Below are 17479 nucleotides of genomic sequence, written 5' to 3'. Positions count from 1 at the left end.
CAAGTTCCTTTTTCAACTAAAGACGAAGACTGATCTCCAAAAGATCAGGAAACATTCTGGAAGTTTTGAGAATTCCATCTCACAAAAAATATGCAAATTTTGATTTTTAAGCCCTTATTTTATACCCAAAAAAAGATTCATTATGACTTGCCCAGATGCCAAGCAACCGTCTACAGGAACTTCTCCAGGAGAGAACAAAAAGAAACTTAGGCCCCATTCGTTTACGTTTTAGAGGCTTATTTTCATTTTCAAAAAACAAAAACAAAGCAAAAACGTGTTCGGTAGGCAAAAACAGAAAACATTGAAAATGTTTTCATAAAATGAAACCAACTTCACGTTTACTTCTACAAAACAAAAAAAAGTTGTTTTTGTTCTCCCAGAAAACAAACGCTCAAAACACTCTCTCGCTCAATCTTCTCTCCCAATTAGACCAAAAACCAAAATTCTTCTCTCCTCACTCACCCTTCTCTTCTCTCCCCCTTTCTTGACCACTCTTCTATCTGGCTTGGCTCACTCCTCTCTACCAACAGGAACAACACCCATCTTCTCTGACCCAAAATAACACAAATCTGCAAACTAAGAAAAAAATTACAGAGGAAGAAAGAAAAGAAAAGAAAAACAGAGACAAGAAGAAGAACCACCATATACCCAGCTCAACCACCATCATCACCCAATCAAACCACCACAACCATTAATTAGTGGAAGCTAGAGAGAGAGAGAGAGAGAGAGAGAGAGAGAGAGAGATGGGTGGGTGTATGAGATTCATGCCATGGAAGGAAGGAGGAGTGGGTGCGGCCTGGGAAGGAAAGGAAGAAGAAAAGAGGAAGAAAATGAGAAAAAAGAAATGGCCTTGGGAAGGAAAGGAAGAAGAAATGAGGAAGAAAGAAGAAAAGATGAAGAAAAAGAGAAATAGTCGTGCGAAGGAAAAGAAGAAGAAAAGAGGAGGAAAGAGAGAAAAGGAGAAAAAGAAGAAAAAAAGAAAAGAAAAAAGAAAGGAGATAAAATAGTTTTTTAGCTTTAATTTTTTTCATTGTTTATAATAATAATTTTAGCCTCTAAAAATATCAGAATTATAAAAAATACACCTGAAAAACAATTGTACTACCAGACACGTTTTCATTGTTTTTGTTTTCTGAAGATGTTTTCTAATTAATCTACCAGACGCATTTTCATTTCCTGAAAATGCAAATTTGTTTTCTTGTTTTCATTCTCTGAAAATATTCTCTGAAAACACTCTCCGAAAACGTTACCAGACGGGCCCTTAGTAATCCTATGAAAACAACAGATTCGAACCTAAGGTCCTAAGACAAAAGCACCAAGGCAGAAAATTGTTATCAATGCCTGAAGTGCCTCACATTTGTGAAAAGAAGTGAAACTCCATACTTGTTACAGCAGTCTATAGCATCCCCATCTCTGATGCTCCCACCAGGTTCTGCAATAACACTAACTCCGCTCTCACATGCTTCTTCCACTGCATCTTTCCAAGCTGTTTGTAAAACAAGCATCAATCAGATTAATATAAAGGCTCCTTCATGTTTTTCCAGTTTAGTACAAGTTCCTCTCACTAAAAAATTTAGAATTCGACTATTCCTTGTATTATGAATTAGTAAAACTATTTAACTTCATCTAGACTCCAATAATTATCAAATCAGTACTCCTCTGGCTTTTCAGTGTTAAATAATAGAAACAGAAGTTACTGCAAGAGCTAGTAATTACCGAATGGGAAGAAGGCATCGCTGGCCAAAGCTGCACCCTTAACCTCTTCTCCTGCTTTCTTCAAGGCTATTCTTAAACTCTCCAGACGGTTTGGCTGCCCACTTCCCATACCCAACATACAATTATTCTGCCCACAAGTTAAGGATCAGATATTTGTCTAATAAGTACCAACCAATTCAATCAAAGCAGCATACCAAAATATAATAAAACTGAGGGGGGTGGGGTTTTAAAGGTGAAACAAAGAAAGACAACCTTTGCTATTACAATTGCATTGCTTTTGACATGCTTGACGCACAACCATGCGAACTCTGCATCACCAAGCTCACTTTCTTGTGGAGCCTTCTGAGTAACAACTTTAAACTGTATATCTTGGGGAGTTAAATCATCCGAGTCCTGTGCTAACCACCCACCGCCAACCTGTCTAAGTGAAAGCTTTCCTTTCTCATTTTTTATTGCCTCAAGGATCCTTAGAGTCTTTGATTTTCCTCGGAGGATTTCAAGCCCTTTCTTTGTGTACTTGGGTGCAACCACAATCTCATAAAACATCCGAGTTTCACCATCTGTCGGGCTTCTAAACTCTCGGATTTCCTTAGCAAGAGCCTGCAATCATAGCAAAACCAGAGCTAAATAGGAAAACAGAGCACTACTGCAAAATAGGGAAATATATTACCAAGTTAAACTTCTCAGTGCTAGCTTTTCAGACTAAATCAGTTGGCTCAAGTTAAACTTGTCCATCAGTTGCGCACGCAGAACTTTTATTGAGAAGAAAGTGATTTAGCTAGCCCTTGGAGTCTTGGCTTAGGCGGTAAAGAATTGAGTGATTTTGTTCAAAAAAAATTCAGTAAAAAATAATAATAGTAAGGATTAGGGAAGTGCACAATAAATTGGATCTCATCTCATGTATAAATTCCAGGTCAGACCCTGAAAACTCCAACTCACCTCATCAACCTCTATGTTGAATGCTACAATGCCACCAAATGCACTCACGGGATCTGCTTTGACAGCAAGCCTGTATGCTTCAAGTATATCATCACGTGAAGCTACACCACAAGGATTTGTATGCTTCACAACTACACAGGTAGGATTCCTAAACTCTGACACACAATTCCAAGCCGCATCGGCATCTAAATAATTATTGTATGACATCTCCTGCATGCAGAAAGTAAAAGGTTTCAATGCTGCTCATCCCTATCAAAGATTTATTCTAAGTAGAAACCAATAGATAGGAACATGTCTTGCACCTTCCCATGGTGTTGGATAGCAGTTGCAATACCACCAGCATTGACCTCAGAAAGACTCTTGTCAACATAAAATGCAGCCTTTTGATGAGGATTTTCACCATAACGAAGGGGACTTTTGAGCAGTATAGGCACCGTTAAGCTCGGAGGGAATTTGTCTTCAAACAAATAAAGAAGGCTGTCAATCTATGTGGCCCATCATGACAAGAAAAAGATAAAAATGAACTAAAAGTGCATTTCCAGAGACATTACTATCTCCCCTTCTCTCCTGCTCTCTCCCCCTCACCGCACAAGCTAACCCCTCGTACTATTTTATGAACATCAAGAGTATTGGAATCTACTAGATGAATCTCCCTCTTCTCTCTTCAAGGTCATTTCCACTAACTCATAGTTCTGTTTTATGAATATTGAATTGTTGACTCAAGATATTGCAATATACCTGATGATTTGACATGTCAATTTTGATTGTAGTGTGTACTTAATAATTTAATATGCAAATTTATAAAATATAAGCAAAGTTAGACTGTATAATTCACCCATAAAACTAGCCTTATGAAGGCTAGTTTATAAATAAAAACAAGCAAATCAAAGAAGTACCTTCTGTAGTCTGCTTCCACAGCCATTCTGAAACTGCAGAATCATAAGAAGCAACATGCTGGAAAGCCTTCCATGCAAGCTTCCTTCGGAATTGTTGATCAACCTTGTCTCCCTTAAGATATTCTAGCAATGCAGGATAGTCTTCTGAATCAACCACAACCAGGACATCTTTGTGATTCTGTTTAACAAGAATATTCACTTTGGAACATCAGATAAAGATAATGAAACAAATTTACGTCCTAGATATTATAACAGTTATTAGGATTGTTGTTGAGAAAGTAAATTATGGGCCATACTGTATAAAACGTATTTTACATTCCTAGCTAAGCCAAATGCAGAATCTATATGCATCCATCCCTGGTGCTAGCTGATGGCAGGGATTTTGAAAAACTCTAGTGCCGATGAGCCAAGCACTCAGTAAAACCTAGTAAGATTTATAAAATTATTGACCAAAAATATGCTAGCACTTCAATTCTGATAAACAACCTTTGCAGCTGCTCTAATCATGGCAGGACCACCAATATCTATATTTTCAACTCCATCTTCAAACTCTATTCCTCCTGTTGAAGTAACTTTTTCGTAAAAGGGGTATAAATTCACCACAACCACATCAAAAGTACCTGTTCAAATAAATTGTAGAAAATTAATTATAACACATTTTACACAAGAGAGAGAGAGAGAGAGAGAGAGAGAGAGTCATGCAGGCATGGTAAAAGAATTTACAGTTGAACTAACCAATTCCATGTTTACTAAGAGCTTCCATGTGATGCTTTTGGTCTCTTCTAGCAAGGATACCGCCATGTACATTCGGGTGTAAAGTTTTTACACGACCATCAAGCTACAATACAAATCTAACGTCATGTTACTAGTTCACATAATACAGTTAGAGCCTAATTTCAGATATTTCATAGTGTGAGTTTTCCAAGCAAGGAAAATCTGTCTCATGTAATCAAGAAAAAAAAAGATGCCATACCATCTCCGGGAAAGACGTAATTTGTTCCACTTTAGTGACAGACAACCCAGCACTTTCTAAAGCAGATGCTGTTCCTCCAGTCGAAACAATTTTATACCTACAGTTCATTAAACCGACGATCATGAAAAACATATAAAGTGTCTTTATTTATTCTATTTGAATAATGCAATTGAAGTAAATAGTGTCAAGCTGACTAGCAAGTAATTGAGAATGTTTTACTCCCTAATAAATAGTAGTGCATAACGATTAACAATGACATAATACGAGGTGATAATCCTTAACCACAGCAAAGAATCAATATGTGGTGAATAAAAAAGTAGCCTCCTCAAAATTACCCCAAGTCCTGAAGCCCATTGCCCAAGAAAGCAAGATCCTTCTTGTCTGACAATGATATCAGAGCAAGCCTATTACCTGAAAAAAAAAATTACATGAATCAAAAATTAGGCTTTAACTTAATGCTGGATAAAGAATAATGATAGAAAGAGAGGGGAAAAAAAATGAAAGCAAGAAAGAACAAACCCAGATAACATAGACATGCAAACAAACAAACAAAAACACAATTAAAACAAAGCACAAAAAATTAATAAGAAAACATAACATTTGAAAAGCACAGGGCCAAAATAAGTATACCGGAGGCAGGAGATTTGGAGTCATGGGTTGTCACTGTAAAGGTCTCCTCAGCCGCCATGGCTTTAATTGTTCTACAACTTGAGTGCAGCAGATGCGCGTTTCTGACTGAACAAGACTGTATGCCACAAAAGATAGAGAGAGAGAGAGAGAGAGAGAGAGAGAGAGAGAGAGAGAGAGAGAAATGGAAAGTTTTACGCATGTACAAATATAAACATAAATATATGTATGAATATACGAAAAGAAATAAAGAAATTGAAGTAGCGGATACCGTGAGAAAAGAAGAAGAAGAAGAACAGAAACTGGTTTGTATTTGCTTGTTGGAGGAGAGCAGGAGAAGATTGGTGTTGGGTGTCGTGGCAGCAGGAGTAGCAGGAGCAGCAGGACCAACAGTCAGACCCAGACCGAGCATCTCTCTTTCGTAACACTTCTAAGAGAGAGAGAGAGAGAGAGAGAGAGAGAGAGAGAATAGTTGAAGACAGGTAAGTAGAAAATGCGGAGCTATGTTGCAGGGACGGTAAAGTACAACAGGCAAATGTGGCGCCGCCGTTTATTTTAAGAGGGGGGAAAACCTAGCCGTTTCCTCTTTCTGTCCAGAAGAAGAGGCTGCTGGGCATGAAAAATCAAGTTTTAAAAATTACATTTTGACCCCATATTTGTTATGATTTTCACAAATACCACACAAATGTTCAAATAACTTCAAAATAACTGCTATACGTATCTTGACCGTATCGGTACTGTATCCTTTGTGTATCAATTCTGTATCGCTGCCATATCCTGTGGTCATCATAATAGAAAAACCAATGATACTTGATTTCCCATACCAATGCATATTAAAGCCGTATCATACCCGCACCCGTATCTAATACTCACCACAGGAATCACAGATCAACTGAGAATGGATGCAGAATTCACTGGGAGGGATCAAGTCTGACGTTACTGCAAACTCAAAGTTTTAAATAAAAGAGCTCTAAAATCTCTCCAGACTCTCAGTTGTGTCTTCTTAATTAGCATTCTATACTAAAGCATATCAGATTTGGATATGGAAATATCTTTGAACATCTCATTGCAAATGTAAAATTAAAGGAAAACACTCGACGCTTGAAGCAGGCAAAAGAATAGGAACCAATTTTTAACACTTGCAGGCTGAGGCTCAGAAATTCAAGTATGCTGAAATGCATATCAAATGATAAAGGGCTTTATCTTCCTTCCCTTTTTTTCTTCTTTTTTTTTTCAGTTTCTTAAATGAAAAGGACTTGAGACAGATTCAGCTGACAAATAACATGTCTGCATTGCTCAAATGTGAATTACTAAAATCGATAACATGTCTGCACCAGCTAAAAACACAACCAAAATAGACATTATAATTTATACACCCCAAATCCACAGCAAGTAAAACCTAATCCTCATATAAAAAACTACACCTCCCAGGAGCCGCAATGCAATCCTAAATCAACTAATAAATCACCATTCCTGGTAAAGTTATATTCAATCATGTGGGGAGCCAGTTCACAAATTAGCCTACAGATAAGACAAATTATTGCATCCACTAAATAAAGGCCGACATATATGATAATTATAACTATAATCAATGCGTGCCCCAAGACAGAAACACATGAATTAATGCCTACAGGAACCAGACGCTATGATCTTCTGACTACACGCTTTCCACTATGACGGGGCACCAAGATACGAGGCAAGCCGCAATATGTCACTGAAGACTCCACCAGCTGTGACTTCGGCACCAGCTCCAGGTCCACGAACTATTAGGGGCTGATCTTTGTACCTTGTTGTTGTGAAAGCAATGATATTATCTGCCCCAGATAATTGAGCAAAAGGATGATCATTCTTGTATGTTTGCAGCTTCACTGCCCCTTCCTGATTGACCATGTCAACCACCCCAACGTATCTCAAGACCTTCAGATATCACAAAGTCATCAGGAAGAAGAATAATCATTTAAACAAATCAATAACGGAAAAAAAAAAAAAAAAAAAAAAACACGCTTGTAAAACTAGAGCAGCTATATAATATTGGGTTGGCACATCCCTGCCCAAAGAACTACAAAAATAAAAATATTCAAATTTTCCAAACCATTATTACCTGAAAAACAAATCCAGAGTACAGTTGTTATCACACATAGCCAGAGAGATAAATCCACAAACCCATCACAGCATGTCAGAAAAAATGGAAGAAATAATGCTGGGTAAAAGGAAACCAAAATGATATTTTTCTAATATTTATAAAAATTAACAATTCTGAATTCTTCGCTTCCTTAATTTGCTAATTGTAGATGGGATACCTCCAAAAGAAGAAAGAAAAATAAAAAGAAATGGAAAAATTTTAATAGCCAGCAGATGCCCAGTAGACTCTAACCAACTACCTGGTTAATGTAGGAATCAAATGTGGCTAATTTCAGATAGGTCAAAATTGTGGGTATTAGACAGGAACCAAGAGAAGAAATGCATTTCAGAGATGCTTACTTGTCCAGCATCCTCAGCTATCTGTCTTTTCTTAGCCAAGTCATGATCGAATTGTGGAAGTTTTTGCATAAATTCCTCTGCCGATGCACTATCCTGAAAACAGATCATCCAAAACTCCACATCAAAGGTGAACTTTTGCACTTCGTGAGGTATATTAAAATATCGTTTTACCTTCAATGGTTCTGGCACAAGGCTTTCAACAGGGATGTCAGAGAGTTCCAGCTTAAGACCAGATTCCCTAGCAAGAATTATCACCTGCATTTGATGGGGTACCTTAGGAGCCAAATCTTACCACAAAAACAATGAAGCAAAAATCATGATAGCTCAGGTTGGAGTCTGGGAGTGGGGGCCAAAAGCAGTACAAAGATGTTGAAAATCTTTGTTAATAATACAAACTACAGCGTCTCATATTTGAATAACTTAAAGCTGATTAAACGGACAAAACATCATCTCATTAGAAGCCTCCATAATTTACTGGACGAAAATTTAGCACATTGTACCTTTCTACAAACATCTGTTCCAGATAGATCATCCCTGGGATCCGGCTCAGTATAACCTGCCTGCTTTGCTTCAGCCACCACCTCACTAAAAGTTTTTCTTCCTATTAAGTTGTTAAAGATATAACTCAAAGTCCCACTGCAACAGCAAATCATAAAGGCAAGACTTGTGTTAAACGTAACATAATGTGTGCATTTGGGAACATCAAGATTTTAAATGCTTAAAACAAGGAACTACTCTAGTATTATTTTCAATTTTTGCTAAGATAAAAAGACAAAGGAAGTACACAGACCTGAAGATGCCTTCAATGCGCAATATTTTGTCACCAGTTTCGAGGAGACCTTGTAATGTATTGATAATTGGCAGACCAGCGCCAACAGTAGCTTCATAGAAGTAATGTGTATAGGATTGCCGTTGAAGAGCTCTTAATTTCAAATACTGAACATGGACAAAAATAATGTCATGACTCACGAAACCCCTAAAGTAAAAATCATATGCAAGATATGAATAATGTTATTGCCTTCTCAGAATGCATTAAAGTTTTACTTATTAGTAACTAACTTATATTAAGTGAACAAACTAGCTTTTAGTATATGTTACCACTCTTCTCAATGTTGGAAGAGGTCCCAAGTTCAAATTCCACCTCCCCATTTGTTCCAAAACAATAAAAATACTTATATTAAGTACGAGTTCAACAGTAATAATAGTTTTTTATTTCCTGCAAGTCAATTTATGGCAATGCTGCAGGGGCACTGAAGAAGATCAAACAAAAGACTCATATAATATTAAGATATGAATATGAAAGTCCAAGTGTTAACTCAAAATAAAATCCCCAAAAGAAACAAATGAAACAACCAAACTTGTACCCACAAAACAAAAACAAAAAAACATAACAACCAAGTCGGGTATAATTCCCGCCCCCTTAGTTTTTATAAAAAAAACTGTGTTTCAACAAAACAAACTTTGAGATCTTTCACATGAAATTCAATTCAGGCAAACTTTGTGATCTTTCAAATTTTTTTTTATAAAAGTAATTCACATTAACATTGCATCACTTGTTGCGTAGACATTTCTGACAAATTTATGTGTACAATTATTAGAATAATTACACATGTAAGTTGGCTGCTATTATCACCACTATGTTCAAAGAACAAAGTACAAACCAATTCTCTCCTAGACATATCAAACGAAAGCACTAGTGAGTAGTGACCAAGAATCACACAAAAAAATAAAGGGAAAAGAATTGGAGGATATGATGAAGCTTGAACGAAAAAAGTGGGGACCAATGATGACCATGAGCACAGCTTGATAACTGTGTAAATAGTTTGCAAGGAAGATAAACCAAATTCAGGGGTTTTGTAACGCCACTTAATTGGGTAGATGAATTGATTAAGGAAATGGAAGATGAATATTAAAGTCTAAGTGTTAACTCAAAATAAAATCCCCAAAAGAAACAAATGTAACAACCAAACTTGTACCCACAAAACAAAAACAAAAAAACATAACAACCAAGTTGGGTATAATTCCCGCCCCCTTAGTTTTTATAAAAAAAAACCTGTGTGTTTCAACAAAACAAACTTTGAGATCTTTCACATGAAATTCAATTCAGGCAAACTTTGTGATCTTTCAGAATTTTTTTTTATAAAAGTAATTCACATTAACATTGCACCACTTGTTGCATAGACATTTCTGACAAATTTATGTGTACAATTATTAGAATAATTACACATGTAAGTTGGCTGCTATTATCACCACTATGTTCAGAGAACAAAGTACAAACCAATTCTCTCCTAGATATATCAAGTGAAAGCATTAGTGAGTAGTGACCAAGAATCACCAAAAAAAAAAAAAAAAAAAAAAGGGAAAAGAATTGGAGGATATGATGAAGCTTGAACAAAAAAAGTGGGGACCAATGATGACCATGAGCACAGCTTGATAACTGTGTAAATAGTTTGCAAGGAAGATAAACCAAATTCAGGGGGTTTGGTACAAAACCCCACTTAATTGGGTAGATGAATTGATTAAGGAAATGGAAGATGTCCTTGTTCTTTCTCAGTTACTTGAATTATATGAATTACTGAAAATTAGATAACATCACCATGATAAAAACGTCAAACCATTTCCATGTATGAAAGAGATATTACCTGATCAAGTGGTCCTGAATTTGCCTTCTTGTTGGGGGTGACTACATGTATTCCTTTTCGCAACCAGTCATAGTAATGGCTTGCAATACTAGAGTCAGCTGTGCAGTCAACCAAAACAGTATTCGGAATAAAATGATTCCCGTGTACATGCTGCACAAATTTTTCCATATCTGCCACTACTCCTTTCTCTTTTTGGAGTTCTTTCCATCTAGATAGGTCAATCCCACTACAATAATAAATAAGAAAAATGTAAATTCATGGTTATGGAAATAATGACCATGATATATGGAATAAAAGTATTTGATCAATCATTACCAAACCATAAGAAGCATCAGGTGGCTTCTTTCTTTTGTAAAATTAATATAAAAAATACAATGGAAAAGGTCGGTGGCAGGATGGACATATGAAATCCTAAAAGAATAACAAGGAGAGCCAACTTTTAAGCTTCAGCACAGATTGTAATAGGACCACTACCATGTTGGTCAATAATAAATTCAAAAATATTGCATTAACAAACATGTATAAATTTGACCACTACCATTCCAAGGTGTAATTTAGATGATATGAAGCATATGATTTAATAATATTTCTTTGAAATCTTTTAACTTACGCCTCGCTCAAAAGCATTGTCCTTGAGCCAGTGATTCCCATAACACGCAAATCAATGTTAAACTCTTCCTTGAGGGTAGCTGTCTGCAAAGATTAGAAATCTTCAATTTAGTGATTCACCCAACCCAGTACAAGAAAACAAAAGCACCATGTCTCCATTAAAATTTTGGTTCAGAAGCAAGCAGCAATATAAAACTCTGCTACTAAAGACAGAGAGATGCATGTGTGTGTGTGTGTGTGTGTGTGTGTGTGTGTGAGCGAGAGAGAGAGAGAGAGAGAGGCAACATAAAACTATGCCAAACTTAGATCCTTAATTAAAATTAGGAAAGAAAACCCAAATGGTTGGGTTTGTAAAACTAAATGTTAAATTGTTGAATGGCTGTAAAATGTTTTTGAGTATTAATTTGACTACATTCTTCTTTGCACAAGCAAACCACACTTCTGACCACATACACACGAGAAGAATGGATTGGGCATAACTCAACATCTTGCTCTCTCAAAACTAAATCAGACTAGAATAGGTACTCGTGTGCAAAAACCAGAAAAGGCCTCCAAGTTAGCACACAGAATGATAAATATGACCAATTTTAGGATCTTCTAAGTAAGCATGTAATAAAGAATCATGCAATTTCATGGACATATGACAACACAAGTGCTAATTGTACAAAAGACTGATAATAACAGAAGAACAACGAAAATGAAGTACCTGATCCCTTAATTGATCAAGTAAAGTTCCACCAATCAGACCGGGTCCAATGATGCCCATTGCTATTGTAGTTCTTGAGAGATAAAATCTGGAGTGGACAGCTCTCAGGGCCCTAATACAATCCTCCCGCTTTACTACTACAGTAATATTGTACTCAGAACAACCTTGAGCTATGGCACGCACATTAATGTTTGCCTGCATTTTAAAAACAATTTAGATCCCTCTGTAATGGGGATAATGGATTATGATAAACATTTAGAATCAAAGACCACAGAATAGTATACAACAGTACACGAACAACCATGAATTGTTAAATTAAAATAATAGTCTAACTTATTGATAAAATTAATAGAAATATAATAAATCCTTAACCTTTGCCAGTGCATTGAAAAGAGTTGCACTAACTCCTGGGGTACTCGCCATTTTTTGGCCAACTGCTGCCAGAATACTACAGTTTGGAATGACTTGAACCTGAGAGGGGAAGAGAAGTACCGGCAGAGGTGCCACAAATCAGTACATAAAAAGATTGAAAATGATATTCTAACATATATGAAATTGAAAGACACAATAAAAATGCAGTGCAATCAAAATTTCAGTCATGGAAATAAGCTAGGAAGGAAATATACTATTCATAAGGAATCAAACAAATGAGAATATAAAATCATTTCATGCAATTTTTTTATTTTAATGTTGACATTCATGTCACCAATTTAAACACTTTTTTTTAACTCTTTAACTGAGCCACATACATAGTGTGGGTCCAATAAGGTTTTTCATGTAATGGTATTGAGTGCCACCTAATCTAAGATATGAAAATCTCCACCTTGGTCCTATTTACTATATGCTTGCCTCCAACTTACTTCCTCAAGTAACATTGCCAACCCAACGACATTTTCCTGCCACTCTAGCCTCAATTACAATTATGATGTATGCAAAGCTGATTCTGAGCAACAACTTTAATAATAAGTTACTACTGAGAAAAGAAAGGGCTACGACAGTACAGCCGTTTTCATCATTGTGAAGCAAACCAATGAACCAAAATATTAAGTGATTATCAGTAAAATAAACAAGAAACTAACTGTCAGTACACTGAGAAACCTGGCCAAGAAATTCAGTCAAACAAAAATTAAGCACCTGAGAAAGGCGCCCAGCATTCAAAGCCTCACGAAATCTAGACTGCAGTAACTCAGAAACAGCATTCACTTCCTTTTCAGGGACAGCAAAGCACACAGAATGCTCGCTACTAGCCTACAGTGAACCATCACTAAAAACATTAAGCATGAAAATGTATATGGTTTCGACATACTATGAACTGAATATAGCAGAGGATGAGGTAACCTGAGATATCATAATAACATTAGCCCCGACATCTTTTACGGCACTAAATATAGCACTGGCTGTACCAGGAACACCAGCCATTCCAGTTCTGGGAGAGAGCAAGGACAATGTTAAAAATGGGGGAATGTACATCTTTAATTCAAATGCAACCCAATCACAGTAATGCACAGCTCACCCTTCAACATTTACAAGGGCCAAGTTGTCTATTGTGGCAAACCCTTTGACAAAGGACTCCAAACCCTGGCCATCTTCATCCTCAGTAGAGCGACAAATTTTTGTTCCAGGTACCACGAGGTTGAAAACATTTCGTATTATAATTGGAATGTCATATCGCATCACTGGGATGATGGTGCGTGGATGCAGAACATTTGCCCCGAAATAAGACTGCACATAGACGAATATTCTATGTTAAATTTGTGAACGTACCAATCTCAGAAACCTCAATAGTGAGTAATGAGGTTCACCATTTCCCAGGCCTCTTGATAAGACAACGTCTTAAGAATCACTGCCTCACTGACTGCAGATGAACATTTCTTATTGTTTAAATCCCACAGTAAGTCAGTAACATCTCAACATTCTTAAAAGGCATCAGCCAATTATTATCACAAAACAAAACAAAACAAAAATATGTACGCTTGTGATTGTATAGAAAGTTACTTTAAAATGGTTTATATGTGATAATGTTTACCAAGTACAAGGGCTATACAAACCTTTTCTGGGGTCTGCGCTATAGACTCCATCAACATCTGTCCAAATAGTGACTTGACGGGCCTTGAATAGAGCACCCATGATAGCCGCGGAGAAGTCACTTCCATCTCTCTTCAAAGTAGTAGGAATATTTTGAGGTGTGCTAGCAATAAAACCAGTAGCTACAATTGTTTTCGATGGATTTTTGGAGTACCATTTCTCAAGTCTCTCTTCAGACTCCTTGAAATCAGGATCGACTTGATTAGAACTAGTAGGGTTCACAACAAGGACTTCCCTTGTATCCATCCAATTGCAATCCACCCCATTCTGCAGAATGAAATAAAAAGAATAACAAAATATATTAGTATATCAGACAACTATAAAAAGAAACATTTAGCAAATGCTCTTGAAGAATAAGCATACCACCACCAGACCTTTCTAACAACACAGGACAACAACTGAGCTGACCATAACTCTCCATGTCCTACAACAAAATCTGTAAAAGATTCTGTTGCATGACCAGCTGCCACAAGTATGCATATTAGTCAATCTGATAAGGTCCAACCTTTAAAGTTTAACCAAAATTAAAAGATCCATTAAGAAAATTAACAAGTAAATCTAGAATAAGTGTCATAGTAAATATTACTAGACAAAGAAAAAATTCTCCATAACACATGAATTGCGGATATAAGTTGGAATAAGGCAAGTGCTTTACCACTAGGGCACTAACCCTTTTATTTATATTCAGCCATTCTGTCGATGTATTGTGATTAACCAGGAAGCGAAATGGGAAGGTTTAAATAAGTTATTAATCCCACTACTGAGAATTCAGATAAAAGAATTAGTCTATCTCTGACAAAGAATACTAGCTGATATTCATATCGAGAAAACTAGGTGTCGACACAGATACTGGGCAGGTAAGGCTATTTATTCCCCTTTATCAGTGATATAGCCCCGATATTTACCAATATCAGACGATATTTTCCAGTACCAGCCAAATACCCAAGAAATTTCTTTTTAGTTTTGCAGGTAATTGAAGGAAAAAGATGTGAATTCAAATGGAAAAAAAAAATTCTAATCATTGTCTAAGATCTGTAATCAAGTCAAATATGAACCATATTAAACCTTAATTGAATACTAATCTACTAAGCCAACCACTGAATCAAACTAAATACCCAAATAATCTAAAGATTCTAATCCAAATACCACCAAAAAATCTGACTTACCTTTGTACTCCAATGTTGAAACAAACTATGCATAAGCATAATTTTGCATAGTTTATCCATTCTAATCTAAGTTTTATTTTCATGTGCGCACATTATATACACGTACATTTCGTTATATGCACATCTTATACTAGTATATTTTGGATTTATTTGTTTAATACATTCATCAATAATGTAATTAACATCCAATGAAACTTTTATTTCAAAATTCCGTGTTTTTAAGCCAATATCTGTCTTTTCTGACGGATTTACCTAAAACGATACCGATATATACCCTGAAACATCCATAAATTGAAGGCCCAACGCTATCTGCCCCAGCCGATATTTTCATCCTTGAATACAAACGCATACACGACCGTAAACATGGAATGTTTGACTTATGCAGGGAATTGATAAAAACACACACCAAATTTACTTTGTGATAACCCATTTGAGAGTTCATACAAATCAGAAAGACACTAATATCCCGATGTTTTGTGGAAAATAATAAATGAATAAAGCATATTCACATAACATTCCAGGTACAACGAGAGAGAGAGAGAGAGAGAGAGAGAGAGAGAGAGAGAGAGAGAGAGAGAGAGAAATCTAGTACCAATGTATATTGCTCGAAGCATCGCTTTCAGGTTACTGATGTCATGATTCAATTGTGCTAAGAAACTACCAAGTTCATCCCCATCAAGTAGATCAAAGGCTGTTGATCTGTGCTTTTCTAAAACAGCATCTAGTGCAGATAAATAGGAATCGTCTCGTGACTGAGCCTTGTAGATGAGATCATACATCATATCTGTTACCTTTGACATTGCAGAGACAACTATAAACTTCCTCTCTGAATCATCACTAAGAACTATTTTTGCAACATTCTTAATTCTTTCTGAACTTCCCATACAGGTACCACCAAATTTATGAACTGACCAAGTGTCACCTTTAGGAAGCTGAACTTTTTCAGGGGATGTGTTTACTGGAGTATCTACTAATAAAGCAATGAAAATTAGAGTTAGATGAAAACTTATACATACAAGATCCTGAGGAAAAAATTGTTTGGTTATGGAAAAGGAGAGGAAATGAACCTGTGACTGATGCAAAGATCTGGCTTTTTAGCGTATTTTTCCTTTCCAACCCAGAAACAAAACCCATTCTGGAAAAGACAGCAAACCTCCTCGTAAATTACTAAGTAATTTAAGTTAATCTGAAGTATCGATTACATGGAACAATGAGTTCATATGTGGTTGGCATTAGTAAAGCATTTTTTATTCTTTTTTTTCACCAGTCAAATAAACTTACAACACTAAATTTTGAAGTGAAAAAGGTGAACAATAAAACTTGACTGTTTAATTGTACAATAAAAAGTAAATTTCTAAAAGTACAATGCAAAAATTGTGACGGAAAATTAGACATCGGTTCTAAGAGCACAAACGTACGCTAAGAGCTTAATAAAAACATGATAGTTATGATCCGTGATAAAATTCTTTAAGGTTGGAACTTGGAAGTGCCTACTTGGATCATGTTAGTTATGATCCGTGATAAAATTCCTAACTAGTCAAAACAGAAAGCAAGAATATCTAAAGAAAAATGACTGCTTGAAAAACATCAAGCAAAGAGCAAATACATAGTCATTGAAGAAACTCAATGCTATCTAATACGCAGCGCTTGCATACATAAGAAATAAAAAACTAATAAGTAATTAACGAAAAAAAACCATATCAAAACTAAAATTACAAAAAGAAGAAAAGGTCACCAATAGCCTTTGGAATTTGGAAACAGTTCCAATACTTAGGTCCCATTTTCTGCTGTGCTTTCACTCATCAGTATACCAATTTTGAAAATTTTAAATAAAAAACAAAAATCTTTGAGCACGATATGAATCTTCAGGACAAATTAAATAATTCCATCATTCCAGGTTAAGTTAAACAGTTACTACTTAAGTCTTAAGCTCCAGCGAAATGGTAAAATGAAAATTCAATATGGAAAAAGAGTTCCACTTTTAGATAGAAAGGCCTTCCATTTTCTAGAGAAACAAACAGAAAAAAGGAAGAATCAAGAAAAACTGACTGGGTATCGAAATGAGTACCTGCAAATAGGAGAGCGATGAGGAGGGAGAAAGAATGCATGGCATTGAGAGTAGCAAATCTTCTTCGGTTTGACATCGTGAGCCAATGCGTTGGGGGAGAGAATGTGACCTGGATTAGAGATCGCTGAAGAGAGCGACGCCATAGCCTCTCACAGAGAAACGAGTCGGGTCAGGAGTTTTTGTTGGGTTTTTGGTGAGTCTGAGTTTGGCGGCTTCGGCTAATATACGGGGGCGAATCGCGATCAAAAATGGTAGGTGGGGAGGGATGCGGTGCGGCGTCTAAACCTGTGGGGCAGGATAGTGATCTATTTCAGCAGTGACACATGGCAGATATTTTAAAGTTTGATTTATATCAGCGGTGCTATAGGCACCAGCTCATTCACCAGGGTGTATTTAATTGAGATTTTAAAAAATTATTTTATGATAAAAAAGTCTTGTGGTATTTAATTAAGATTTTTAAATAATTTAAATAAATCTTGTGGGATTCCATTAAGACTATTAGGATTTTTAAAAGAAGGTGTCGAAATCACATAGTATTCAATCAAGACTTTAAACAAGTAACAAAAAATCT

The 17479-nt window shown here is 36.1% G+C and overlaps 2 protein-coding genes across 4 annotated transcripts; both read right to left on the bottom strand.

The window, feature by feature from the left end:
* Positions 1–89: 89 nt before the first annotated feature.
* LOC110768178 (AICARFT/IMPCHase bienzyme family protein) lies at positions 90–5747 on the bottom strand. Of its 2 annotated transcripts, XR_015836108.1 has the most exons (13): positions 5423–5747; positions 5155–5269; positions 4860–4935; positions 4525–4621; positions 4287–4389; positions 4038–4171; positions 3552–3729; positions 2958–3112; positions 2656–2865; positions 1969–2316; positions 1717–1843; positions 1266–1486; positions 90–210 (listed from the first exon to the last, which is right to left on the bottom strand). XR_015836108.1 is itself a non-coding variant. In XM_021971865.2 (12 exons), exons 1-12 carry the CDS (start codon positions 5561–5563, stop codon positions 1335–1337), a joined length of 1836 nt encoding a protein of 611 aa, XP_021827557.1. In that variant the 5' UTR covers positions 5564–5747; the 3' UTR covers positions 278–1334. The 2 variants fall into 2 exon arrangements, 1 of the variants encoding a protein (XP_021827557.1); XM_021971865.2 differs by lacking the exon at positions 90–210 and having other exon boundaries at positions 278–1486.
* Positions 5748–6423: 676 nt separating this feature from the next.
* Positions 6424–17191, bottom strand: LOC110768145 (bifunctional aspartokinase/homoserine dehydrogenase 1, chloroplastic-like). 2 transcript variants are annotated; one of them, XM_021971833.2, is made up of 18 exons: positions 16909–17191; positions 15908–15975; positions 15433–15810; positions 14049–14137; positions 13638–13941; positions 13392–13444; positions 13103–13311; positions 12928–13015; positions 12724–12837; positions 11962–12060; positions 11590–11784; positions 10885–10967; positions 10275–10500; positions 8423–8568; positions 8133–8268; positions 7804–7887; positions 7633–7725; positions 6424–7068 (listed from the first exon to the last, which is right to left on the bottom strand). In XM_021971833.2, the coding sequence occupies exons 1-18, from the start codon at positions 17049–17051 to the stop codon at positions 6823–6825; spliced, it is 2754 nt and encodes a 917-aa protein (XP_021827525.1). In that variant the 5' UTR covers positions 17052–17191; the 3' UTR covers positions 6424–6822. The 2 variants fall into 2 exon arrangements, with proteins under 2 accessions (XP_021827525.1, XP_021827526.1); XM_021971834.2 differs by having other exon boundaries at positions 15433–15807.
* Between the last annotated feature and the right edge of the window lie 288 nt (positions 17192–17479).

The sequence above is a fragment of the Prunus avium genome, chromosome 5 (genome assembly GCF_965620075.1).
Source record: "Prunus avium chromosome 5, drPruAviu1.hap1.1, whole genome shotgun sequence".
In the NCBI taxonomy this organism is placed as follows: Eukaryota; Viridiplantae; Streptophyta; class Magnoliopsida; order Rosales; family Rosaceae; genus Prunus; species Prunus avium.
This window is presented reverse-complemented; position numbering and strand designations above follow the sequence as displayed.